The sequence below is a fragment of the Podarcis liolepis genome, assembly GCF_965112155.1.
Source record: "Podarcis liolepis genome assembly, chromosome: 2".
Lineage (NCBI taxonomy): Eukaryota > Metazoa > Chordata > Lepidosauria > Squamata > Lacertidae > Podarcis > Podarcis liolepis.
In genome coordinates this window covers 87,092,096-87,119,993 of record NC_139555.1, presented here as the reverse complement: position 1 = coordinate 87,119,993, position 27,898 = coordinate 87,092,096, and the positions used below count along the sequence as shown (strand labels likewise).

General features: G+C 44.3%; 1 protein-coding gene and 1 long non-coding RNA gene across 3 annotated transcripts; one reads left to right on the top strand and one right to left on the bottom strand.

Annotated features, from left to right (window-relative positions):
* Nucleotides 1-86: 86 nt before the first annotated feature.
* Nucleotides 87-22,133, bottom strand: CFAP100 (cilia and flagella associated protein 100). 2 transcript variants are annotated; one of them, XM_083492204.1, is made up of 17 exons: nt 21,903-22,133; nt 20,907-21,040; nt 18,936-19,088; nt 18,441-18,515; nt 16,368-16,474; nt 14,483-14,675; nt 13,354-13,421; nt 12,179-12,342; nt 10,656-10,736; nt 9,321-9,487; nt 7,914-8,094; nt 7,176-7,236; nt 5,660-5,811; nt 4,620-4,755; nt 4,201-4,403; nt 2,544-2,637; nt 87-414 (listed from the first exon to the last, which is right to left on the bottom strand). In XM_083492204.1, the coding sequence occupies exons 3-17, from the start codon at nt 19,000-19,002 to the stop codon at nt 301-303; spliced, it is 1,863 nt and encodes a 620-aa protein (XP_083348330.1). In that variant the 5' UTR covers nt 19,003-19,088; nt 20,907-21,040; nt 21,903-22,133; the 3' UTR covers nt 87-300. The 2 variants fall into 2 exon arrangements, with proteins under 2 accessions (XP_083348330.1, XP_083348329.1); XM_083492203.1 differs by lacking the exon at nt 20,907-21,040 and having other exon boundaries at nt 21,903-22,113.
* Nucleotides 22,134-22,288: 155 nt separating this feature from the next.
* LOC310702070 lies at nt 22,289-23,784 on the top strand. The gene is made up of 2 exons (XR_014523194.1): nt 22,289-22,423; nt 23,506-23,784. It is a non-coding gene; the product is annotated as an uncharacterized lncRNA (long non-coding RNA).
* The last annotated feature ends 4,114 nt before the right edge of the window (nt 23,785-27,898 follow it).

Here is a 27,898-nt window from a genome sequence, read left to right as displayed (position 1 = left end):
AGAAATCCTTTCATTTTTGTATCTCCAGGACTCAAGACTGAAATCAAAGCATCGGACTGCTTGCTCTTGCTAACCATGGTGGCCTGTTAGATTTTTAAAAAGCAGTTTTATTTACAAAAAGGCAAAACTGAATTGTCCAACTAAAAGCAGTATACAAGCTGACTTGTAGTCTGTCCTGCATTACTGGGGGTGTACATGTAACCAGAATGAGGAAATGGGATGAAAGTAGTGAACAAATTATTGATAAAGTGTACTAACTACCAAAACATTTCTCCACCATTTCTTACAGTTTTAGGGCTGTTAAGTAAAGTAGTAGAGTAGTTCTTCCTTTTCCTTGTCTATGAGTCCTTGATCCTCATCTTCCTTCTCTTTGTAGGCAGGAGGCTCAGACCGGAATACCAACCTTCTGCCAGACTAAAAGACACATTAAAGACAGGCATCAGAAGAACCCTTAGTAATTTTCATGTGTGGTGTGCAAATGGCGATATTTAAAACTACCGAAATCATAAGCTCTAAGTGTACTTAAAAAACCCCAAAACATTTAAAAAGTACATCTGCAAAAGCAGAGCCAACTGCAGTATTTGCTTTTTTTGCAGAAGAAAAAGATGAACCACCACCAGTGTGGTTTCTTCCTATGGTTCTCTGAAAGAGCAGAAACAAAAGGGCTAACGCATGTGGCAGTTCTAGAAAGGATGCACGGCTGCACCTTTATCCTTGGGGTGGCTAACCTGTGGCCCTGCAAATGTTGGTGGACTCCAACTCCTACCAGCTCCAGCTAGTATGATGAACAGGCAGGGATGTTGTGTGTTGGAGTCCAGCAACATCTGCAGGATGCTGCATTGTCTTAATTCTACGTTCCCCTCTCCCAGAGTATGTGGTGCAACTGCCTCCTAAACCACCCAATAACCCTCTGTAGATGGTTCATTATCCTGTTAGCACTTTGCTGCAATTTAAGATGCTGCTGCTATTCTTGAGTGCACCTGATTTAGGAGGCATGTAAAAGGGAGGAGGAGGTCTGGCACTAGCATAGTGCTATCAGAAGTTATCTTTGAGGTAGCAACTCTTGCAAGAGAAAGTTGACAAAATTGTCCTTGTGCTACAACCACATCTTTTGTAATGGAAAGCACCACACAATAACAAGCTAAGGGCAGATAGGAACTCGGAGCACCACAGTGGGTTCTTTGAGTTTGTTGCTGCCATAATGGCACCATTCAGCCATATGCCCAAGCTGGTTTGGCACTACACCACCTTACAGCCATGGTTTATTGGGGGAGGGAAGGGGTGCCAAATCAGCATGTCCAGCTTTGCATTCCTATTACTCTGGCTCAAGAGGCAGCTTCTCATGAAAGCGCCTTACAAACTACAACAGCAGATGGAAAGTGAAAGGTGAGACTGCTCTAAGTGGATGTGATAAGCTCCTGCTTTTTTCAACCTCAAAGATCCTACTGTTCTTAAAACTGCACAGGGTTTTCAACTAGCACATCCCAGGGTGATCCAGTGAGCATTGTATACTTCTGGAGTTTTCAACAAAGCCCCTCATAAGCTCCTGTGTGAGCTCAGCATAATGGCATAAGATGATAGGTCTCTAAAGGATTAATAACTGATAAAGGAGCAGGCAGCAGAGAAGCTACAAGTTCACAGCACATTCCCACATACAGCATAGGCCCCAGTAAATGGCTGAGGTGCTAAGAGAAGATAACCTGTCTGCTACCAGGTGCTTAAAAAACAACTGGAAGGAGGACAAACATTTGGTTGCCTTATAAAAACAGTAAGATCAGTCAATCAGCTGTTCCCAGAACATTTCTATGAAGTTCACCCCTTTCTTATTGGTTCCCAAATTGCTAAAAATAGCTTTGCCTGGTCAGCACAGCTTGTTCTGCATTACAAAGTAAAATATGTAACACCCAGTCAGGCAGATTTCTATTGTTCATCTTCGCAAATACAGGAGCTCTGAATATGGAGGCAGAGCATAGCCATAGAATTGTAGAGTTTGCAGGGACCCAAGGGTCATCTAGTCCAACCCCCTTGCAATGCAGGAATCCCGTTTGGCTCAGGCTCCACCTACTGTCCTACTACTCCACCTACTCTCACCATCACCACTGCTGCTTGAGTCCATCCCAGGCATAGGCAACTGCAATCTCTGTATTTTACACGCTCCTTGGAAGGAAGTGGGATAGCCCATAGCGGAGATGTCCGAGGGCCTTCTCAGGCTGTTCCACTACCCTGTGCAACAACCCACGCTTTTCTCGGCAAGCCTAAAGAAAACTTGTTGAATTGCTGAGTGCTCAACCTCTTAGTAAGTTTAAGTGCACGTGTAGCAAGTGAAGCTGCCCATCAAGTTTCTTTGGGCAAACATCCCTTGTTCTTCCAAGCAATGGGCAGAGGTAGGCAGTGTTTCAGTAAAAGCCCTGTCTTTTTTATAGCCACCGCTTAGTGGAACTGGGCTTACAGAAGGAGACTGAGCAGAAAGGTTTGTGCGCCGGCTGCAATTCTGAAATCAAGGAAGTGCACAAGGACCAGTTGTCTGCAATTGCTGGATTTACCTTTCTCTTAACATCAGCTTGTGCTCTTGCCAGCGCACGCTGCAGCCTCTCTTCCTGTAATAGCCTCTGCTGCCTTATCTTTTCTTCTCTCATCCTGGCAAAATAAATGAAACAGATTAAGGGCTAGAAGTACACGTCATGTAAGCCAACTTTATCTGATTAGATTTCTATTAAGTTGAATTGGCACAAGGACTGGGACTCAGGCATTTCCATGCCATGTGCTTCCATGTACACACAAAAACAGGACCAATTCCCCCCCCCTTTTTTTTTGCTGGCAGCCCCTTAAGAATAAGTCTACTAAGTCAGACTATTGGCCTATCTGGCTTAGTACTGTCTACACTGACTGGCAGCAGCTCTCCTAGAATTTCAGACACGGCTTCTCTGCTAGCCCTAACTGGAGGCACTGGGCATCAAAACTGACCTGCATGCAAAGCAGATGCTCTCCCACTGAGCCACAGCCCATTGCCTCTTTATGGGGTTCTGTGACAAAAGCCCCTGTCTATCAGAGGAAGACAGCTGCTACCAGAAGGAGAAAGCGAACAATTTTCTATGCACCTGTGCTTTGAATCCCAGTTTAAAACTGGGCATTGGCACATTCTCTTGTCCAAGTAAATTGAACAGAGGTAGTTCAAAGTTTTAAGTCAGAATCTGCCACAAGTTTCTGAGCTGTGCAGCTGTGGTTCAGCCTTCAAAAATGGGGTGAACTTTTTCTCTGTGCCTTAATTTTATTTTTCAGGTTGCATTTTTTTAATAAATTGGTGCAATTAATCAACTGATTTAGTTTTACTGTTTAAACAGTAGGACTGACAAGCAACTAACAGTATCTGGCAGGCCTTGCCTCCTTTGCAGAGACAGCACAGGTTCCATCACAGGTCAAGTTTTCTATATGTTCTCACTTGGACTGGAGACAATAAGGCAGTATGGTGCCTGCAGGTGCCAGGGTGCTCACTAGTACCTGCAATAGCATCCATGAATGGTACCCAGGAAATACGCCCTCGTAAATCCACAATGCAGAAGACGGAAGGTGTGCTCTTCCTGCTCAGATCTTATTTGCACTGGCTCAGTTTCTCCTACATTGAACCCACCTCCTTAAACATGCCCATATTTATTGCGAGAAGTGGAGCTACAGGGAACCAGGCAGAGGGCCTTCTCAGTAGTGGCGCCCGCCCTGTGGAACGCCCTCCCATCAGATGTCAAGGAGATGAATAACTAAAAAACCTTTAGAAGGCAACTGAAGGCAACCCTGTACAGGGTAGCATTTTAATATTTCATGTTTTCTTATGTTTTTATATATGTTGGAAGCCGCTCAGAGTGGCTGGGTCAATAATAATAATTAATAATAATAATAATACCACCACCACCATCATCTATGCTCCTGTTCTGAATAAAGAACAAAGAGCTTCTCTCTTTTGAGTGAGCATGGTGATGAGGTGCCCTTTCCCCCTTGGAAGTGATGGTGCTGTCTCTCTCCTTTAAATAATAGTAATAATTATTTATTACTTATACCCCGCCCATCTGGCTGGGTTTGTTTCCCCAGCTGTTTTGTATTATGCCTTGGCAGCCATTTTGTGACTGGTGCCCACAGGACTTTCCTCCCCCCAACCTCCAAATGTGCCCTCTGCCCCTTCCCCGAAGAAGTGGGCGGCCCCTGTCAGACCTCATCCTTCGCTCCTTCTCCTTGGCCTTCTCCGCTTGTTCTATCTTGGCTGGAGGGATCCTCTCCAGGCACTCCAGTAAGTCGTCCAGCTGGTGCTCAATCACAGTCAGCATCTGCAGGGTTCCCAGGTTTGCCTCGTTTTCCCCAATGCAGCGCCGGTAGACTTCCAGCACCTTTCGATGCAAGCTCACCAACATTTTGTCCTGCGGGCAGGAGTCAGTATTAACCTCCACGAACCTGGGACTGGAACGGCCACATTCCTTCTGCAGCAATTCCTCCAGAGTAACACTTCCGGTATTATTCCCCCCACACCAGAGAAAAAGGTGTCAAGCTCCCGTCAGCGACAATCTCCAGGCACATGTTATCTGTTCTTCTCCTGGCCAAGGTTGTTTAGTCATCGATTTCATTCAGATACATACCTGAACCTCAGCTTTGTATTCTCCAAAGGAAAAGACTCGGGATTTGAGTTCGAGGTCTGCTGCAGTCTCCTCCTCTTTGACAATGTTGGCTTGAAGAGTGACTGTAAGCTGCTTCAGTTGCTCTATTTCACGGTCCCTGGTCCAGAAGAAAACATTTTTATTTTTTTTTAAAAGGAGTTTTGATATGCATTATTTTCACACCATGTGCTAATCATGTGCAATAACTATAGGCAGGTTAACTATAAAACTTCACTTACATTCAGCTTCCTAGCAAACAGGTATTAGATAATCTGGATTCTTTTGGTATGGGGAAATGACGTCTCTATTATTCAAGCATGGGAATCCTAATACAAGGTCTTCATGAGATGAATGCAGATCCAGATTTAGGTTTGATGAGGCCCTAAGCTACTGAAAGTAATGGGGCCCTTCATATGTCCAGCTGTCCTTTGTCAACAACAAATTGTCGCTTTTTGTGTTGTTGAATATATGCTATATGGTAATTTATGGACCTAATTGGTATCTAAAGCCATTTGCACATGTTGCCCTGCAACCAGTCCATGCAGAATGTAGGCACCCTATATATAGAAATGAGCAAACCAGTGATATTTTAGGGAGCAGGCTAGCAGGCGGGGCCCATTACTTGCATCATAGGAGCCTACACAACACAAAACACTGTTGGTGTATGTAGGTTTTATTTTATTTGGGTTTTTTTAATCTTATATTTTGGAAACGTACGTTCAGTTTTTTTCTTAAATTTTTTTTGGGGCCCCCAAGAGTGTGGGGCCCTAAGGTATAGCTTGTTTAGCTTATACCTAAATCCGGCACTGGATGAATGAATGTTGCGTGGATTCTATCATAGAGAAACACCCCCTCTCCAAAGTTTAATGGGGAAACTGGTCATATGTCCTATGAAATGTCTCTTTTTCCTGTCTATGCTTCTCAGAATAGATTTTGATGATATAAATTGGAAACCACTCACGATGCAAAAGCCTCTATGTATTGTGCAAATTCACTGTGGGCAGCGTCCTTTCATCACTTACATTTTATTCCGCGTATTAGCCAAGGTATGCCGAAGTTCATCAAGGGTTTCCTCTGTTTCCTGAGAATTCTGAATTAGGGACAAGTTTTGTTCTTCCAACTCAGTGAACAGATTCAGCAGTTGGTGTGGATCTGTGAAGTACAACACCGGCTCCTGCAAAGGAGATGAGTCTATTGATACCTTGATACTGTACGGTTAACTACAGCATGCATGTTCTCCTTTGCTGCAAATAAAACGTGCATCCCAATACACCTTTGATATATTGAGGAGTTACATCAGGGGTAGGCAAACAAAGGCCCAGGGGCCGGATCTGGCCCACTCACCTTCTAAATCCGGCCCGTGGACGGTCTGGGAATCAGCGTGTTTTTACATGAGTAGAATGTGTGCTTTTATTTAAAATGCATTTCTGGGTTATTTGTGGGGCATAGGAATTCGTTCATTCCCCCCCCCCAAAAAAAAATACAGTCTGGCCCCCCACAAGGTCTGAGGGACAGTGGTCCGACCCCCTGCTGAAAAAGTTTGCTGACCCCTGAATTACACTGATGCCTGCAATTGCCCCTCTCATGCTTCGGTCTGATGCCTAGGCCTGGGCCCTAGTCTTGCATTGCTATTATCCTATTGTAACCTACCCTTTGCAGGAGTTAGTATGGCTTCTTTGTAGTCAGCATTTACCGTATTTTTTGCTCTATAAGACTCACTTTTTCTCTCCTAAAAAGTAAGGGGAAATGTGTGTGCGTCTTATGGAGTGAATGCAGGCTGCATAGCTATCCCAGAAGCCAGAACAGCAAGAGGGATCGCTGCTTTTGCTGCACAGCAGCGATCCCTCTTGTTGTTCTGGCTTCTGAGATTCAGAATATTTTTTTCTGGTTTCCCCCTCCAAAAACTAGGTGCGTCTTATGGTCTGGTGCGTCTTACAGAGTGAAAAATACGGTAATTAGCAGAAACGAGTGGTGGGCTAAAAGGGAGGATCAAAATGAGAAGCTGACCAGCTGGCTGGATATCCTTTTAAAATAGGCCGAGTCCATTTCTCACACTGCTGCTTTTGTGCCACGGTCATCAGGATAGTCAAGGAATGTTAAGGCCAGTTAAAAGGCATTTCTGGGTTATTTGTGGGGCATAGGAATTGGTTCATCCCCCCCCCCCAATATAGCTCAGATCCTGAAACTCAGACCTGCGATGCTGCAGACCTGGGCTGTCAGAGGCCGTGTCCATTGTTGTCCAAGGGTCTTGCTTGGTAACCTTATGCTTTACTGTGCTTAACTCTTTACCAAGTAATACAAACTGTAGTATTATGCCTTATTTAGTCTCGCTAGGCTTTATTTAGCTCAAGGACAAAATAGTTCAGGGCTCTAATTAATTTACACTACAATCCTACGCTCACTTACTTACCTGTGAGTAAGTCTAACTGAGCTTAATGAGACTTACTTTTGAGTAAGCCAAACAAACCACAAGCAACAAACCCCCATTTTGTAAATCAAAAAGAATACGTTCAATATGTTGGTTTAAAGGTTACTAACCTCGTCGTCGTCATCATCATCAGATGGAGCCTCTGGAGTTTCCCTGTCTCCTGCAATGCTCCTGCAAAGGTTATTTCTAAGTTAGATGCTTGCACAACGTGACCATAACAATGGATAACTTGAGATTTAAAAATACAATAGAAATCAGTTTCTAGCCCTTCCCCTTTCAAGAGCTTGTGGCAAGCGATAACAGCGGAAAATAAAGCACACAATGAAAACAAAAGACAGTGGTACCTACGGTTGCGGGCAGGATCCGTTCCAGAGGTCCAGCCGCATCTCACTTCTGTGCATGCGCGGCGGTAGAGTGCTTCTGCGCATGCGCGAGAGGTGAAACCCATAAAAATACTTCCGGGTTTGCCGCTTTCGCAACCCAAAGTTTACGTTACCCGAGGGTAACGTAAGTCGAGGTTCTACTGTGTCGCAATTAACTGCAAGCCTATACTAGCTTACTCAAAAGTAAGTCTCATTAAGTTCAATTAGACTTACGGGTAAGTGAGTGTAGGATTGTAGAGTAAATTGGTTAGTTCCCTTAGCTATTTTGTCACTACAGAAGTTCTCTTTTGTCCTGTGTGCCACTTTTTACCAGACTCATCACTTCACCAAGAGTTGCCAACCTGGCACCTCTGGGCAGGGCCTCCAGACTGAGCTTTACTTTTTAATTTCTTTTTTAAATCACAGGCATGATTGTATGTGGGCCAATGATGTTGCCTTTATAATTCCTTCCCCGTTTGCACTTACGATCTTTTGCCAAGCTGGGATCTGAGGTTCTGCCTTGAAGACACCTGGCTGAGCCTAAGAGAGTCCCTTCTAGGAAAAACTTGGCTTTGAGTCCTGGAGGAGCTCAAATCTGTTCCAGACAGGTCAAAACTGGAATGCTTTGGCAGTGATCGGCTTTTCCTCCTTTGCTGCCAGTCCCGGCCTGAGCAGGAGAAGGGAAAATGCGCCTTAAGTTATACAGACAAATACATTTCATGCAATTGAACTCAATGGGGATTCCTTCTGAGTAGAGGTGTATACATATTTTACCGCTACAGCTCACAGGACTTTCTGACAGGTAGGTGAGCCTAATGGTGTGTCATGAGAGAGCTTTTATGTAGGTAAAGGTAAAAGTAAAGGACCCCTTGATGGTTAAGTCCAGTCAAAGGTGACTATGGAGTTGCAGCGCTCATCTCACTTCAGGCCAAGGGAGCCGGTATTTGTCCACAGACAGCTTTCTGGGTCATGTGGCCAGCATGACTAGACCGCTTCTGGCGCAACTGAACACCATGACGGAAACCAGAGCGCACGGAAATGCTGTTTACCTTTGTGCCGCAGCGATACCTATTTATCTACTTGCACTGGCTTGCTTCTGAACTGCTTGGTTGGCAGGAGCTAGGACAGAGCAATGGGAGCTCACCCCATCATGCGGATTCGAACCGCCGACCTTCCAATTGGCAAGCCCAAGAGGCTCAGTGGTTTAGACCACAGTGCCACCTATGTCCCTGTTGTTCAATGTACACACCAGCCCTGCCAGGGCCTCACCAGTTGTGGCACCCAGACTGAAACTGCCTGCCCCTGGATAGCAAATCGACTCTCCTTTACTGGTTTCCGTCTGCTGTTAAATCCTCCTTGTTCTGCTATGTGCAGTGGTGGTAAATGTTGAAGTACAGAAGCTCAGCAAAAGGGCTCCTACAACCATGCCCACAAGAAGAGTACTAAATAATACCAAATTTATTCGGATCATCTGACCATATAAGGATAGCAGACTAGCAAAGGGTGGTCTTGTGGATAGCATGGGATCAGGAGAGCTGCTTCTACATCCTTAATCAACCATGTATCATTTATGAAATTCTCTGCAGAAAAAGCTGGGGGGAAGCACCACTGAAGACAGCGGTACTTCTCCTGACAATATTGGTCTCTAACAAAAGGCTTTCAAACAGCTAAAATGCAGCATTTAGTATTTAATTAGAAAAGGAAGTGTTACCAATTTTAAACTGCCAGCATAAAATAAGAACCCCCTCAAAGAAAAGCAGAGAAGTATCTAGCCTTGGCTTGATTATTTTCCTTATTCCCCAATTCCTTTATGCTAATCTGTCATAAACAACCATAAAATGGGAGGTGCACATGTGCCCAAACAATGGACAGTCCTTTGCTGGGAGCTCTTACTTTTGGAAGGTGGGAAATCTTTGTCAGGTACAATTTTCACCGTTTTTTCTTTGTCCTTCATTCGCTTTCTTTCATATTCCTCCCGCCACTCTTTGGGGGACAGCTGGAAGAGGAAGTCCTTGAATACTACATACTCCTGCATAGTGTCTTCAAACCTGGCGATCTCGCTAGAGGAGGAGAAGTTCCATTAGGTTCCAGTCACCGTGAACAGAGTCATTTGCAGTCTTCTCTGCCCAGAGGCAGGGGCGGAGGAAAGGGGGGCCGCCCCGGGTGTCACCGCTGAGGGGGGTGACAAAATGGTGGGCGGCACTCACCGCAGGGCCTGCAGTGCACCTGAGCCACGCATCTCTCCTGGGAGTCACGCAGTGGCTTGGGCCCCCACAGGCTCCATGTTGCCCCAAACAGTCCTCCCTCTGCCTCCCCCTCAGCTGTAGGGCAGCTAGTGGGAGGAGGCAGGCAGTCTCCTCAGAGGCCCCATGGAATGTCCTGCCCCAGCTCGCCCTGCCCTGTGGGCGGCTGGCCCCAACCCCATGGACGGCTGGCCCTGCCCCTGGGCCAAGGGCATGCGCCCCGCCCCAGGCACCCAATCGGCTCACTCCACCGCTGCCCAGAGGAAAAGCTTCCAGGGTTGGACCATTTCAACCCATGTATTTTGTCTCTTGGCAGAGGCAAAGCCACAGAGGGGCCTGCTTCATTTCAGCAACTACTAAACTTTCTACCTCAAAAGAACCAGTTACAGATAGGTAGCCGTGTTGGTCTGCCATAGTCAAAATAAAAAAATTCCTTCCAGTAGCACCTTAAAGACCAACTAAGTTAGTTCTTGGTATGAGCTTTCGTGTGCATGCACACGAAAGCTCATACCAAGAACTAACTTAGTTGGTCTTTAAGGTGCTACTGGAAGGAATTTTTTTATTTTTACCTCAAAAGAAGACTGTTACACCACATTGCTGCTGTTTCCCAACTGGGAAAGCTGTGGAACAGCCAGAGTTGGACCTCCCGCGTATAAAGGCGGGGGAACAAAACTCTCCCTAAATCAAGTTTTTCAGATTAATCAAATTATTGTCTGCCTCGTGTCATGTCAAAAGTTGATTTCTCACAGATGTGGAATGGGTATTATGTGGTACCAGTTCCACAGACTGTAGTGGTTGAGAGGGCAAGGCGATCGCACAGGTAAGAGGGTCCCCAAGTATGTATAGTGACAATAACACTTTGGCCTGGTAGCAAATCAGCAACCAGTGCAGATCTCTTTGCAGGATTGGAGAAATAGCCTCTGGGGTATTACAAAAAATTACTATAACTGACAATAATTCCAAATATTTTCCAATCAATTCTGACCTTTGGATGTTCATCATTTGCGCGGTCAGTTCTCGGATCTCAAGGATCTTTTCCAGCTTGGCTTTGGTTTCCTTTTCGGCGCTAAGAAAAAGGCATCAAAACAACAGTTACCTGAAGAACAGCAGCAGGGGATGAAGCAGCGTGGGACTAAAGGTCTTTCTCCCTGAAAAGCCAGATGCAGCTGCTCAGAGAGAGACAGAGGGAGAAGCTTCTTCCAGCTTCCTTTCCTCCGTGTCCTCCCAGCTCAGCCTTGTCCATACAGGGCTCTTCTGCTTGGCAGCCTTATCTGGACTCAGCACTGCTCATGTATGTAAGTTTGCAGTTGCATCTTCAGAATCCCACCCCATATTCTCCATTTAATCCAGATTTAGTTTCCACAGGAAATCTGATAAATGGGCATTGTAAATCTGGATTAAATTGTGGAGTAGGGTGGGAATGGGGTGGCATTTGGATGAGAATGCTGGACCCTGTGGAAAAACTTGCAGGCATGAGCAGGACTGAGTTCATAATAAACTTGTGCTGCCGTTGATTGTGCAGTCATTGGCAGGATATGTGGGGCCTTTTAAAATCCCACCCATATGCACCTTTCCGGGCATCTTCAGTCTTGATATGGAGTTTAGTTCCTGGTTTTTTGGTTTCTTGTTTCCATTTAAAAATAGATGATTTGCCACAGCATATATTTCAAACATTCTCATGATCTTAAAAACCATAAAACAACACACCTTGTGCTCCAATCTCATTGAAAGGAAGGAATACATTATATCTGCAACGATTTAAAAGGTTAAAATGTATACTTCAAGTATTCCAAACGATGTTACCCACCCCAAACACTACCCCCCCCATGTGCCTCACTATCTGTGTGTTCAATAAAATTGTCCCCTACGGTGTAGGAGTTTTTCTTTTAGCCTCTTTCTACCTGCAGTTTCCATGTTAGATTTTCCAACAAAGCTGTCTGCCAGACCGTTTCATACCACTTATCCATGGTCAACATTGCAATGTTTTCCATGTTCTGGCTATGGTCATTCTTCCCGTGGTCAGTTCTTTTATTTCTAGTTCTTGTTTAGTCCTGACTGTACAAATTAAGCAATGCCAGTCCTGCAGACATAGGAACTGTCTGCCATGTAATCAAAGATAACTCTGCAAAGACATGTTCCCAGAATTTTTCTATTTTTGAACACTCCCACCACATATTTCTGTATGTCCCAATAGTGGGACACCTTCTCCAACACAAAGGAGAGCTGCTGGGTTTTATACAAGCTAGACATCTAGGTGTTAAATACCAGCCATGTGCAATTTTGAGGGCTCTTTCTCTTGTCAATGCCGGAATAGATTTATACGGGGCTTTGATCCACAGTCTATTCCATACGTCTTCCTCAGTTTCCAAATCCCAATTTGATTCCCACCATTCTCCCATATTATTCTGGGGAGGGAAACACTGGGGGTATATTGGAAAACACACACACACACACACACACACACACACACACACACACAATCTAATGGAGTCCAAATTCCAGCATTACATTTTCAAGGCTTGTGCAGAATTCCTATCATTCTCCTTCAGGAATTCATCAAACATGGCGGCATCCTTCTCAAGGTCTTCCTCGGCTTTTTCCAGCTTTGCTTCTTCTTCAATGGCCAAGTTTTCCAGCTTCTGGATCTCATCTTTCTTTACCGTTACAGCATACTGCAATTTAGGCCAAGAAGAAGAGAAAAATTACTGGCCCACACTGGAGACTTGCTGAATTGCGTTTGTTACGATTCTTGACTCAGCTCAGCAACCCTTTAAAGTCGCGTATGAAAAGAAATGCAATGCAAAAAGATTGCATTCTCTCCCCAAAGTCACGTAGGGAGTCCATAGTCTATACCCCAAGTCTACTGAGACCCAATCAAATACATTTTCTTCAAGGTGAAATAATTGCTTCCTAGAGCTGGATCAATTCTGTCTGGGCCTGCAAAGGAGAGGTCATAGGGAACAGCAGATAATGACATAGGATAGGGTTCGAAACAACACTTAGGCATGAAGCTCACTGGGTGACTTTGGGTCAGTCACCATCACTTAGCCTAACCTACCTCACAGGGTTGTTGTGAGGATGAAATTGGAAGGAGGAGAACCATATACACCGCCTTGAGATTCTTGGAAGATAAAGGCGGCATATACATGCAAAATAAATCAAATGTCACCCCCCCCGGGATGGCATCCAGAGCGGGCGTATCCCCCCGCACCCCTATTCCTCCGACAGTGGTTGCCATATGTCCGGATTTCCCCAGACATTTTTTTTAGCGATTTCCATCTTGACACTACTTCCAACTGCAGTATTCCAGATATGTCTGGGAAATTCCGGATGTATGGCAACCCTAGCTAATTAAATAAGCACATGGTACAGTCCTTTCAGGATCGTACCACTATAAGATGCCAGCAGTAGCCACTATATCTAACTCTATTCTCACATGAAAGTCTCCCTGTAGGAAAAAAGCTAGCAAGAACATGTATGATCACAACTGTGACCTGCTCTTCCTCCTCCAATGATGTATGCAGTCTCCCTCCATTATACCTTCACAACATTCTAAAGTTGGCCTGTCCAGGTCCACTCACTGAGCGCCATGACTGAGCAGGGACCTGAAGCCAAGCCCATTGCTTCGACTGCTGCCCTCCCCTGGCTCAGAATCAAATTCCACCGAAGCTGAAGCCATATACCTGCAGCAAGAACATTTGCCGTTTCTGATTGATGTAGTCGTGCATGGTCTCTCTTTCGACGACCTGGTCTAGAAAAAGAAAGGAAGGCAGGAGGGAGAGAGACAATTGTGCAAAGCAGAGACAGAACAAGCAGCTGCGAAGCAAAGGCAGACCATGTGCAAAAAAGCTGTGTTCAGAGAGTTTCAAGAATCAGTATCAATTCCCCAAGAAGTTGAGATGTACTTGCAACTAAGAGTCTACAACCAGCTAGATCAGAGGTGGAGGAACTCAGGCCCTGGCCTCTAGATCTGACCTTTGAGAATTTCCCAAGGCTACACCCCTCACTGGAGCAGCTTCACAACCTCCATGAGCATTTTTGCCAAGGTGGGAATATGCCCTTGAACTCTGAACCTGCTTCTTTCTTTTCTGGATGGAGGACAGAGAGGGTTGTGGGTAAGTACCCGTTTAAATCAGCTTGCTGCGTAAGCATTAAACCAGGCACCCCCAACCTTGGGCCCTCCAGATGTTTTGGACTACAGTTCCCATCATCCCTGACCACTGGTCCTGTTAGCTAGGGATCATGGGAGCTGTAGGCCAAAACATCTGGAGGGCCACAGGTTGGGGGATGCCTGGATTAAACACACATTCAGCATTCTGCCTGCTTTGACATCTAGCCCTGCCCACCCTCATGCGGCCCCCCCAAAGGTTGCCCAGAAAGGAATGTGGCCCTCGGAATTAAAACAAAGGTTCCTCACCCCTGAGCTTCATGGATATTTCCCCCACAGAGCGTCTGCCCCCTAACCCACTGTTGCTTTTCTCTCTGTGGAAGCAGGTGCCCACAATTCTGAATGGAAAAAAAGCTGGAAGGGAAAGGGTCAAGCACATGTGTGTACGCACGCCCAAACCCTGGGGCACTCCTTTACAAAAGACTGCAACATCCTATGGCTGCTTTAGGTTTGAAAAATGAAACATACTGGAGAAACATGCACACAATTGCACATCATGGGTTGTTTTTGCCTGAGGTCTTTTGTTACTGGAGATGTGTCAGCAACTGAGCCTGTAGCCTGAAGCAGTGTGTGTTCTGTCACTCAAACTGCTGTCAGTCTCTTGGTTGTGTCCTGATCTGGACGCTTTCTGTAAAGAACCCTACCTTTAGTGACTGCTATCTTCCAAGAGATGCTTTCTCGGAGAGCTTTCAGGCGCTCTGCTTCTGCAGCCAACTCTTTGTCTTCCGCTTCCTCTTCCATTTGGATTTCTTTCTTGAACCCAGATTGTTTGGCACCTTGCAGGGTGGAGCAGGTCATCTTCTCGTGAACCTTCAAAGTCTTCCTTCGCTCTCGCTCCTAAGGGTAAAAAGGGGGTAGGCTTATAGCTCCATCCACTTTTCAGAAACCTCCAAGATTGCTTTGAATATATATATATATATTGAATGGGTGGTGGTGGCCAATGGTGACCAACTAGGGGAACAGGTATGAATGGACCCTCTGCTGAAATCAGATCTGACTGCCCATCCTCTAACAGCCAATGCCTATTTTGATAAGGAATGTCCAGACAGCAAATTTTATTAGGAATTGTAAGTACCGAGATTCCAAAGGAGCAGAAAAGACTTTTTATGTATGCAACAACCCACCTAACGGATGCTGTTAGCCCAGAGATGGAAAGAAGATAAGAGTCCCTACCAGAGAAGAAAGGCAAATTAAGCTGTTGGAATATGACGAAATGGCAAAACTGACCAGAAAGTTCAGGAACCAAGAAGACAAAAGCTTCAAGAAAGAACAGGAAAGATTTATAATTTATCTAAGAGACCACTGTAAACAAATGAAAACATTAGCAGGATTTTAGCACCACTCGTAATGTACCAAAGACTTTGGATAATGTGGATAGACCTAAAATATGGATGATGAAATAATATGCAGTTGTAAATGATGACAATAAAACCCTTGCAGGGGATGGTAGGAAGTCTGGAGATTCATAGAAATCTCTAAATCTGAGTATGTATTTGATATTGTTATAATTTTATACTTCTAAAATTAAATTAAAAACTATTTATGGGGGGAAAGGAATGTCCAGACAGCATAAATTGGTTGTGGGCTCAAGCCTGAGCTGATTGTGACAATGTAAAGGGGGAAAGGTGTCCCAGAGGTGATGGCTCATATGGATTCTCACATGCCTATAGCTCTACTTGCAAAGTCATAGGGATGTGGGAAGCTGTCTTATAATAAGCCAGAATATTGTCAGCACTGAATGGCAGCTGCTCGCCAGGGGCTTTTCTAGTCCTAGCTGGAGATTCTGGGGATCGAACCTTGAGATCTTTTGCATCCAAGACACAGAGCCACAGTCCATCTCCTAAAGTCATCCAGCAAGCCCAAAGATGATCTCAGAACTCAGCGCTGAGCTTCTAGTCCCAAGACCAGCACTTCAGGCTACCTCAGCGCTGTTGACTTCCAGATTCGGAAACAGCCCTTTCCCATAGTTTCTCCCCAACATGTTGGGTATTCTGAGGTATACTGCTTTTGAACATGGAGGTTCTACTTGGCTCTCATGTCTAATTGATGAGAGATTTATCTTCAATGAATTCAGCTAATGCCCTTTTTAAAAGTACTATAAATGAGTGGCTATCGCTACATTTTAGGGCAGCATATTCTAGAATCTAATTTCGTACTGCACAGAGAGGTACTTTATTTTATCTGCCCTAAAAAAAGAAGAGAATTTGATCAGTTGGATTGCTCTTTTCTGTTTTTTTATGAGCACTTTTTATTTATAACATTTGTGTCCAGCTCACTTTCCAAGGAGCTCAGAGCCTCATTTTAGAGATTTCCCTGGATATATGCAAAATCGCAGCATGTGAACGCATTGTTCCCGCAACTTGCTTCCTGACCCTATGGTCTATAATTGTGTTAATTTATTTTAATTTTTTAAAAATGCATTGCTTTGCCTCTGGGCGAGACAGAAATGTAATAAACAATAACAATAATGCTACACTGCTTGTGGTCAAGAAAGATTTCCTCCAGGAACCTCCTGTGATTGGTACATACCGCTCTTGCCTTTTCCTTCTGCCTGTCTCGCAGCAAGAAGATATCAATATCCGAAGGGATTTTAAACGGGTTCTTGTCTAACTGAAAGTCTGTGGCAGGACTAGAAGCTGCAAGAAACAGGAAGTTATAAGCGGGGGGCGGGGGGAACAGCTGCCCTTCAGGGGGAAAAAGTTTGCATGAGGCTAATTGCTGATCTGCATGTGTGGAACAGCCACCACAGATGGATGGCACCCCAACACCTGAAAGATTCTGTATTTAATTGCAATGCTGCAATGTTTAGCTGATCGATTGCTTGGATTAAATCAATTTAAACACAGCAACATTTGATGGAGTAGAACTGCATACACCCCCAATTAACAAAGCAGCAGGTAAGAATATCAGGTGGTAAGAACCACCTGAGAAGAGACTTCCCCTTCTCTCACATACAACATTCCAATATTTGTATTTTATATGCATGTAGCATATAAAAACAAAGTATTTCCCCCCTTCACAAGTATTGTTTCTCCCCATTTGAGGAAGATTAATCTTTTTTAAAAAAAAAACCAAAAACAAAAAACCCCAAAATTATTAATGGCTCTTTGCAGGCATGGCCAAACTTGGCCCTCCAGCTGTTTCAGAACTACAATTCCCATCATCCCTTTTAGGGCAACTGAGTAGTATTCTTGTTTTGCTTTATATTTGCTGCAAAGTTGGTGCCTAAGCTTTCTTTGCAGGCCAGAATGAGATTGATCCTGACCATCCTCAAGTCCAGTGCAATTCAGGACCACATCAGGCATGCTGATGGAGATGCATTAGGGCAGACATGTCCAAGGCGTCGATCAGGATCAACAGATCAATCCTTGAATGGATTTCCATCGATCACAATCTGGCCAGGCAGGCTTTGCTCCTCCCTCACAGCCGGGGCTCGGCTGTGGGAGGGAATAAGCTGCGCCTCCGCTTCTGTGACCCCATGAGCCGGCGGGCTGAATGGGGCTTGCAAAGCAGCTGCAGGAGGGAGAGACTTCTTCTTCTTCATTTTATTTGTATGCCAACTTTCCATAGTTGGACCATGCCCACAACATGACAAGATTTACATAATTACAAAAATAAGTCCTAAACAATAAATAAAACATATCAAAAAGTACACAACCAAATGGAAACAATTTCCACATAAATCACAAAATCTAAGACCAAAGATACAACAATAATATCAATGTTCAACAGCCTCTGTTTTTGTAGCTGGAGTCAGTCAGCACTCCGCCCTCCCAGGCCAGACTTGTGCCTTCGTTTGCGGTCCCATGAGCTCTGGAGCATGCGCCTCTCTCATGTCACTCTACTAAGGAGGCCGCCTTCGGCTGGACGGCCCTGCAGGACTGCACTCGTGTGACGGGGAGAGGGTGCAGCGTTCCCCCTAGAGAGCAACGGAAATTGGGGTGTGGGGTGGTGATGTTCTGAATTCGAGATAAGGCTGGATAAAATGAGAGCGCCTTTTCTTCCTCCTCAATATAGAGCGACCTGTGGCTTAATCAGCTGTCGCCTCCATTTGGGCAATACATAGAAGGCGGTGATGGAATCAATCGTGAATCCGTGCTAATGAAAGAAAGGGGTTTTTTCTGGCCACCAACACCTTACCCCTTGCCCCCAATGACAATGGGAGAGTGTGGTAGATCACTGCCAGTTTTTAATGCTGAATAATAGATCGCAGCCTACTTGAGGTTGGACACATGTGCATTAGGGTATCTCCACCTTCACTCTCTCTTTCTCTCCAGGCTGCTTCTGGACTTGTCTCCATTTTGCAGATGGGATTCAGGTTGTGTAATCAAAGGTCACACTCACACCATGCATTTAAAGCTCTGTGGTGTTGCTTTAAATGGCCATGGCTTCCTGCAAAGAACTCTGGGAGCTGTAGTTTGTTAAGGATGCTAAGAGTTCTTAGTAGACCCTTATGTCCACCTCCCAGAGCTACAGTTCCCAGAGTTCCCTGGGATAAAAGGTAGAAGGGGAGCTACGCCAGCTTGAACAACCTAATAGGAAAACTGGAACATATATGCAATTATAAAACAGAAATAATAAAAATCTGCAAGACTGTCTTACCTAGTTTTGATTCACCTGACTGAACTGAGGGAATTGTAAACACATCCCCAACTTGCCGAGATGTCAGTCTTTCTCCTGGAACAATAAGAATCAATCCCACTCTTAGTCATGGATATCTCAGGAGTTGGAAAAAAGACTTGAGGTTTCAGGAAGCGAGGGTAATGCTTCACATTTTGGAACTAATGCTCAAGCGATAGGACCTGCACCATGAGGACTGTTCAGATCAGGAATGGCCAACCAAGTCCCCGTGGGCTTTATTTAGTGCCCCAGATTTCCAGCTTACTTTCTATTCCGTCTCTTTTTTTTAAGTAAGCCTTGATAGAACCTTAGATATGAGGCAAAATGTACAGACGTATAAAAATATATATCCCACAAATGTCTACGTCCTGGAGATTTCCGTATTCTTCAGAAGCTCCTCAGATTACGACATGAGTTTTCAAACCAAACGGGCCAAGCCACTTAACTAAGGTGGTGAGAAAGAAAGAGAAAACTTACTGTAAGTTGCTTCAGAGCTCTCTGCATTCAGAGATGTATCTGAACGAGCAAAAGAGACTACAGACATGTTGGCGACGTTCTGCCTTAATAAAATACAGGGTAAGGTTTACACTGGACGTTGGCTTCCCCCAAACCGTTTGCTGCGTTCACTTCCTAGAACATAAGCAGAAAAACAGAATTGATGCGCCAGGCGAGTGGGGAAGAGCCAACTGCACCTATGTTGCTCAGTCTCTGTAGGAAAATAAAATAAAATTGATATATAAATATTCAGAGGGACAAGTAAAAACTACTACTGAGGCTGTGTGCACACTATATATTTAAAGCTTATTCAAAGCTCATTTTCCCACATCAAAGAATTCTGGCCACTGCTGCTTACCCCTCAGAAAATTGCAATTCCAAGCAGCCTTTAAAAATATAAAGCGGTCTAGAAATGAAATGAACAACAACAACAACCCTTTACAAACTTTAGTGCCCAGTTTTTTGAGGGAGAAAATGTTTTTTAATGTGCTTTAAAGGTACATAACTTACACAAGGGCACTTCCAGACAATCTGCTTATTGAGCATCCACCCTAATTAGTTTGCAGGGAGATTAAATGGCATTGGCTATTTAAGGAGCATTCATTCGGATGAGTTTGTGGGGAAGTTAGATGGCATTGCATGGAAGCATGTATTATCCCTCATATTTCTGTGCATTTCCTCATTGCTTCTCTTATTTCAACATGTCTGATCTTTTGGGTAAGAGGGTTTGTCGCCCAAGACCTCCCAAACAACTACAATTGTGCAGCCTGAATTTGCAGATATGTGACTGAATCCCACCCCAAAATAGTGACTGTCTGGAAGCACCCAAAAACATTAATCACAAAAAGCCTGAACAATCATTTTAGACATGTTAATGGCAAGCTTAAAAGGACCTGATGCACTGCAACAGAGATTTGGTTTCAAAGGTTAGGTAGGGGCCATGGGTAGTCATGTTCATTAGGCAGTGATTCCCCAGCCTTGCTGAAGGGACCACCACAAAGTCATTTGTGCCATCAGAGCCATTTGTGCCAGGGCCCCACTCAACTGAATGAATAGGAGGACCCAAATTTTTTACGATTGAGGGAAAAGTTTCCATTAAGAAGTTTTCCCATCTCAAAGAAGCAGAGAAAGTACAATTTCTTCCTCCCAAATATGTAAAATTGCAATTTGTTTCAGCTGAGGCAATTATTCTTCCTGGTGATTAATTATTATTACAATATGTGAACATTTAGTTTATACAAGCACTTCCACTGAAACATTTAGGAACGGTCCTTCTTAATGAAAAATCACATGCAAAAAAACTCTGTACTTCTTTCAGTACTACAGTATGACCAATGCCCTTAACTTCTGTTTGTCTGTGATGCACTCATGGGCGTAGCCAGGATTTTTGTTGTGGTGGGGAAAGAACTTTGTTGGAGTGCAGAACCAACATAATTGGTCAGTTAGATAAGTATTTCTATTGTTTTACTTGATCCAAGGGGGCAGCTGCCCCCTCCGGCTATGCCCATGGATGCATTATGCACTGTTTTATATTGTACTGATATCTATGTACCAAAAGTGAACTAAAATATTATGAGGGTGAAACTTGCATACTCATACAGCTACAGGTCTTATCTTTCCAAGCTATTTGAATTGATTCAAGTTAAGTCAGAGAAATGGAACAAAGTTACGGATGAAATGTGCATAAAGTCTTTGCAGGACCTGAACCACAAGTAAATCACTACATCTGATAGAACCAATCCTATAATTTGTGGGATAGTCTTAATTTTCAAGACTAGCTTTGCATATTATAATACTTTGAGGTAATTCTTTAAGATAATAACTAATTAAGGAACAGTAGCATGGTGAGATTTCATACAGCACACAATCCAAAACAGGTTTACAGGGAAGGAAGTCCCACTGTGCTCAATGGGATACGCTGCATGATCTTTGTTTACACAGAAATAAACCCACTCTTTCAATGGGGTATGTGATCATAGAAGCTGCCTTATGCTGAGTGAGAAAATTGATCCAGCTAGTTCAGTATGGTTGACAGTGACTGGCAGCAGCTCTCTAGGTTTTCAGGCAAGGGATATTCACAGCCCTACCTGGAAATGCAGAAGCTAGAATTGGGGATTTTCTACAGGTAAAGGATTTAATCTACCATTGAGCTACAGCCCTTCTCCACAAATGTCACTTAGGGCATACTGCTAAGTAAATGTGCATAGGGTGTAGCTTTTCTTGCAAGTTAAGTCCGTATACAGTCACAGCCTGCTAACTTCCTTTTTTAAAAAGCAAACTAATTTATATTATATTTATATTTAACCAGTTGCAGAGCAGAGAGATTAAAGATGCTTATTCAGTATGGCCTGCTCTTTCCCAAAAACTGAGCCCAGGTTACAATGTAAAAATCTTAAGAAATGAAACAGATTGCATTGCCTTCTAAAGGCCAAACTGACAAATGTCAAGAGCAACCTGAACCCCCGAGGTCTATAATTTCTCCCTCCCTCAGAAAGGTTACACACACAAAACATAAACATTAAAATATTGGTGCTTTGAATGAGCAGATTGTCCTTAAAAGTACAAATATATAAATCAGCTGTCAAGAGCAAAAACAGCAACTGGGCTGAGAAAACACTGGAAATATTTTTAAACCCCCTGACGGGAATTTAAGAGGCAGATGAATGACCATAGATGTAAATATTTTGGAAGGGAAACTTATTCCACAGGCAGCTGGATCTTCAACTTTAAATATTTGCGGATGTGTGTGCCTGTGTAATGCTACCGCTGAGTAAAGTCCACAAGAGTTTAGTTTCTTTTGAGGATATGGTTTGCTTCCGCGAAAGTCACAGTAATTCTCCCCTAAAAAACATCCATTTAGCCGGTCGACTTCCCTGCTTTCAGACAACTCAGAGCTATCAACCTATCTCTCACCAATGCATATAAGGTTTAACAAAGCGCATAACTCACCCTGAATTCTCAGTTGCGACTGGAAAACAACAACACCGTAAGTGAAAAATACAAGGAAGGAAAACAAAGTTCAGATGTGCCCCATTTAAACGCTTCATTTAACTGCAAGCAAGAATCGCGGCGTCTGGAAAGCCCCTTCGGCCACCTGCGTTCAAGCGCAGCTGCACTTCTGCACCAGAGACACGATTTGGTGTCTCGACGTTCTGCCTTTGCCATTGTTCTCCTATATTGTTTACGTCGCCAAGGCAACCATTCTCTCCCGTTGCCGGGAGATGCTGACGTCATAAAAGGAAGAAGCGGCGCGTCGTTCCGGAGGGATGGTTGGCCAACCTGGGCACTGCGCAGAGGGGCGCAGCAGTGGAGAGGCAGGCTTTCCTTGCTTCGAATTTTAACAGCCCCTTTTTTTGTTATAATAATAAACTGGTAATACTAGAACTCGGTCTCTGTGTGTGTCATTCAGCGAATTGAGAGGGGCGGTAGACGCAGGCTAGACAAAACAAGGCTACCTATTTACGCGATAGGTACGTAACCTGTGAAATCCGGTCCCCCAGAAGATGCAATGAGAGCCGGATTTACGTATAAGCTAAACAGTCTGTAGCTTAGAGCCCCACTCTCTTGGGGCCCCTCAAAAAAATTAAAGGGAAAAAAAGGGTGTACATTTCCAAAATATAAGATAAAAAAGAAATAAAATAAAACCTACATATAGCAACAGTTTTTTGTGTTGTGTAGGCTCCTTTGATGTAAGCAATGGGCCCCGCCTGCAGGCCTGCTCCCTAAAATATCAATGGTTTGCTCATTTCTATATATAGGGTGCCTACATTCTCCATGTGCAAATGGCTTTAGATACCTATTAGGTCCATAAATTACCATATAGCATATTTGTTGTTGTTTAGTCGTTTAGTCGTGTCCGACTCTTCGTGACCCCATGGACCAGAGCACGCCAGGCACTCCTGTCTTCCACTGCCTCCCACAGTTTGGTCAAACTCACGTTTGCAGCTTCGAGAACACTGTCCAACCATCTCGTCCTCTGCCGTCCCCTTCTCCTTGTGCCCTCCATCTTTCCCAACATCAGGGTCTTTTTCAGGGAGTCTTCTCTACCAGCATGAGTTTGACCAAACTGCGGGAGGCAGTGGAAGACAGGAGTGCCTGGTGTGCTCTGGTCCATGGGGTCATGAAGAGTCGGACACTACTAAATGACTAAACAACAACAACAACCATCTAGGGATCCTTTACCTTTAAAGTCCCTTCCAGCCCCTCTCCTGTGTGCTGTCAAATTCAGCTTTAGAGAGTTGGGGGACTCTCTGGAACAAATTTGGGGTGTGAGTGAGGAGAGGAAACAGAAGTCTGGCTGTGCTGCTAGAGAGTTGGATCCAGCTCTGTGTATTTGAAGCCCCAAGTCCTTGTTATTTATTCCTAGCCCCGCATTCCTCCCCCTTCAAATTGCAGAGGCTGGTGCCTGAGCTTTTCAAAACAACACTTCCTGTCATATGCCAATAATGTTCCAGATGATTTTGTGGACCTTGCAGAAGCTCAGTATGGTATAAAATAAATGGCACAATTTGTTCTTTGAAAAATCAAAACAAAACTCTAAACTTTCATTTAGTTGTCACAGAGGCATCGCTTCCTGTAATTGCTGGTTACTCAGATACTAGAGCCAGAAAACTGTGAAACGAGTGAATGGAACAAGCAAGGAGAGAAAGGAGGCTGATTGTGGAACTCTGAAAACAACAACACACCAAACATCTGTTTAGGCTGCACAGAAATCCCGTGGCATTCATCAGTGAGAATTAAAGAAATTCATCCAAGTGCACATACATCACTACTTTGTCATGGTGAGGGTTTCCAATGCAGAAATAACAATACAAAATAACGATCCTATAAACATAGGAAATGCTTTTAAAAATGTTTAAACTCAAGAGGACTAGGAATTGAATAATAATAATATAAAGCTGCAGTTCCTGATAGATGATGGAAGCTCTGAAATCTGATTAAGATTGTTGGGAATCTTAGCTTTAAAAAACAAAAACAAGGCCAACACAATCTTGTTATGGGTTTGGGGGTAGATCTAAATGACTCCCATGCTCCCTTCTCATCCAGTGATTCTTGTGTGTTTAAGACAAGACTGCTAAAATGGCCAAACTGGTCACATGGTTAGCCTGATAGATTCTCTTCTGTTATGAAGATTATTGATGGAGTGCATCCATGGCCAGGAAATGTCCGAATGGGATGCCCCTTTGCTCTCTATCCTAAGGAATGTGCCAATTTGGTCTATAGAAGATATGAAGAAAGGAGGCAGTTGGTAGTTACTACTTGAGACGGTTTGAGAACAAGGTCAGAACTGTAGGATTTTCTGGGAGGTCTGAAGGAGGCGCTGCGTGCTGCCTCTGAAACATAATGGGGTAGCAGTATTTGTTGGAATGGGTTTAAACTGTGAAACCTCCAGGTATGCTATATATGTATAAATAAAACATTTATCATAACATGGGAATAAATATTCAGCAACCTCAGGACTTTGATAGGGCAATAAAGTCTGAAATTTCTTTAAGGGTCAAATTAGGAATGTTTATTTAAATAAAGATTTACCCCCAATGTGTTCATAAGGCAGGGGCCAGGGCAACATTGAAGGGTGGGCAAGCAAACTGACCAAATGTTCACATATTTATAACATCAGATAAGCTTAACAAAAATATAATAAATGCATAAAAACCATGGTGACGTGGGTGTATCTCATACTAACATCTGATCCTTCAGACAGCTTCATCATTATCAAAAATAATATCACACCTTTTCTCTTGAAGGAGCCCAGGGCAGCAAACACACAAAACAAAATAATTTTTTTTTTAAATCTAAAAACAATTCAAGTATAGATGCAGACTGAGAAAGATGCCCACTTAAAAGTCTTGTTGGGAGAGAAAGGTCTTCAGTAGGCACCAAAAACGATCCCTGTCCTTGGTCCAAAGTCATTTTCTGTCAGCTTCCTAAACTTTGTTCCTGAAATGTCAATAGGGGTGTATGATACAGGAAGGGACCTTGCTGTTTTGTTGCGGAAACCTCCCTCAGTGGATTTCAGAAAAGCTGTTCCACTTCTAACAAGTGCACTGCCCAAATCTGCCACAGGATGTCATCTGATGTTGGGATGTAGTCTCCTCTTAGCAGAGAGAGAGAAAAGGAGAGAGATGAGGAAAGAGAGAGGCAGAGAGGGCATTAGCTCGGTGTTTTGTTTGGTGTGTGTGTGGACATTTAAAGATTTAGATCAGGGTGGCTAAGTTGTGGTGCTCCCAGTGTTGCTGGACTACAGCTCCCGTAATTCCCTACCATTGGCTATGCTGGCCGGGGCTGAAGGAGTTGGGAGTCCAGCTGCCTCTGGAGGGCCACAGCTTAGTTACCCTGGATTGAGTTTCTGCATGATGAGGCAGCTCTATATTCAACCATTGGTTTAGAAAACGTCTTAATAGCTTTGTATTAAAAAGAATCTCAATACAACGGAATATCACTATCAGATAAAAAACACTTTCACTAACTTTCTACTGTTCCAAAATGAACAGTGACCAAGTCAGGTGGAATAAAAATGATGGGATACAAAAAAACTAATAATAATAAAAAAATACATTCAACAGGCACCAAAATCTCGAAGGCTTGTGTGGTATCTGCTGGGACGGCATTCAGTAAGACTTGTGCTGCTACATGAAAGGTCCTGCTTCATGTCACCACAGAGAAGTGGCATGCGGCCCTGCTAGAAGCATCCTTCCTGGTGATATACTTAGTCATGTAGGAAGTCCCTCACAGGCTTTTGACTTCTGGTCCACGGGGAAGGGCTAGAGCTCAGTGTGGGAGCATCTGCCCTGCAAGCAGAAGGTTGCAGGTTCAATCCCCCGCATTGGCAGGTAGAGGTGGGAGAGATTCCTACCTGAAATACTGGAGAGCCGCTGCTCACTATTGTCTAAACCAGGCATGGCCAAACTCGGCCCGCCATATGTTTTGGGACTACAACTCCCATGATCCCTAGCTAACAGGACCAGTGGTCAGGGATGATGGGAATTGTAGTCCCCAAACAGCTGGAGGGCCGAGTTTGGCCATGCCTGGACTCTAAACCGACTGGCAGTGGCTCTACAGCATTCCATATGCTGGCTTGACGGCCATGGACAGAAAGTCTCTACAGAGGGTGGTGAATACAGCCCATGATCTCATGGGCTGTCCCTTGAGTCCGCTAGATGACATCGCAAGGGATCGTTGCCTTAGGAGAGCGAGAAAAAATCTCAGGGATGACTCACACCCCAGACATCACCTCTTTAATCTTCTACCCTCGGGCAGGAGATATGGAAGTATAATCAGTTGTACCAGCAGGCTAAAAAATAGCTTCTATCCATGGGCTGTAAGGCTGTTGAATGGAAAATAACATAGCGCAACTGACTTGCGAGGTGGTGTGTTGTGCGATAAGCACACAGAGTGCAAAGAGATTGAATGCTTGGGTGGGGAGGGAGGGAGGCTCAGTTAGGCTTGGTTAATTTCATTGTACACAGGTTGTACATTGACAATAAAGGTATTATTATTATTCCAGCATTGATGCTTGTAGGAAACCCACAAGCAGGATCTGATCACAAGAGCCTTCTCCCCCCAGTGGCTTCCAGCAACTGGTATTCAGAAAGATTATTGCACGGGGGGTGGACTTTGGTAATATGGTGCCCTGAATGAGGACAAAATTTGGTGCCTGCCCCCCCCCCCAAATATTTCTCATTTTCACAATAATTCTTTTGGTACAATGGCTTTCTTGTGGATCTTCTCAGTACGTACCCGTATAAATATAGGTTTCATTATTTTGTGTCCTCTCAGCTCAGCACCCTGTGCAGGGGAAGTGCCGGCACTGCCCTAAATCTGGCATGCATTACTGCCTCTGGCAGTGGATAACAGTGCACAGCCATCATGGCTATTAGGGACGGAATGGAGTATTCTGGAAAAGGGCATGTCTGGCTAAAGAAATATCTTCAGGAGTACTCCACAAAGCAGCTGCTTGTTGCAAACCCAGCTTGTATACCTGGAATAGAACAGAACTCCTCTCCTCTCTTTTCTGTGTATAGAACAGCCCACTAAGCTGGTAGGGTAGAGAGTGTGAGCTTGAGATGGTTGTCAGTGAATTACCGCATCTCTTCCAATGAACACTCTGGGTGTTTATTTTCTTCCAGCAATTTTTCAGCAGTTAAAAATAAACAGAGAACTGGGCTGAAAGGACTACTAACTGCATGCTCCTGTGCTCGATTGTCCTCTCTAGAGGTTACACAGGGCACTTTGACTCTTGTGGGGTTCAGGCCAGGCCAGGCTATTCTGGGCTGGAATCTAATTTACAGAATTTTGGGGACCTAAATGGACAGGGATGCTGCTGAACAGAACTGTGAACAGCCCAGGCTCCTGACTGCACTGAGCCCACATAAGAGTGTATTCTTCGTAAGCTTCAAGGGAGTTCAGTGAGGCCAGGCTAGGGCTGCTTCTGCGGCTTCTTATTCCTTAGGCTGAATTTGACAAGCGCTGACAAGATGCTGGACAGAATGGGCCATTGGCCTGATCCAGTAAGGTATCATCATCATCATCATCATCATCATGGAAGTTAAAATCTCATTAAAGAAGATCTGTAAAGGAGACAAGTTTGAAAGTGAGATACATCTGCTTTGCACACAGAAGGTCCCAGTTTCGTTCCCCTGTATTTCCAGGCAGGGCTGGGAATTATTACCTGCATCAAACCCTAGAGAGCTGCTGCCAGCCAGTGTGGACAACACTGAACTGGATGGAGCCCAGGCCTGACTTGGTATAAGGCAGCCTCCTATGTTAGGGGAACAGCCATAGCCAAACAGTAGAGCATCTCCTTTGCATGCATCAGATCCCAGGCTCAATCCCGCAGAGAACCCAGCCTGAAACCCTGGAGAGCTGCTGCCAGCCAGTGTAGGCAATACTGAGGCTAGATAGGGCAGCTTCCTACAGGTGAAACTCAAAAAATTAGAATATCG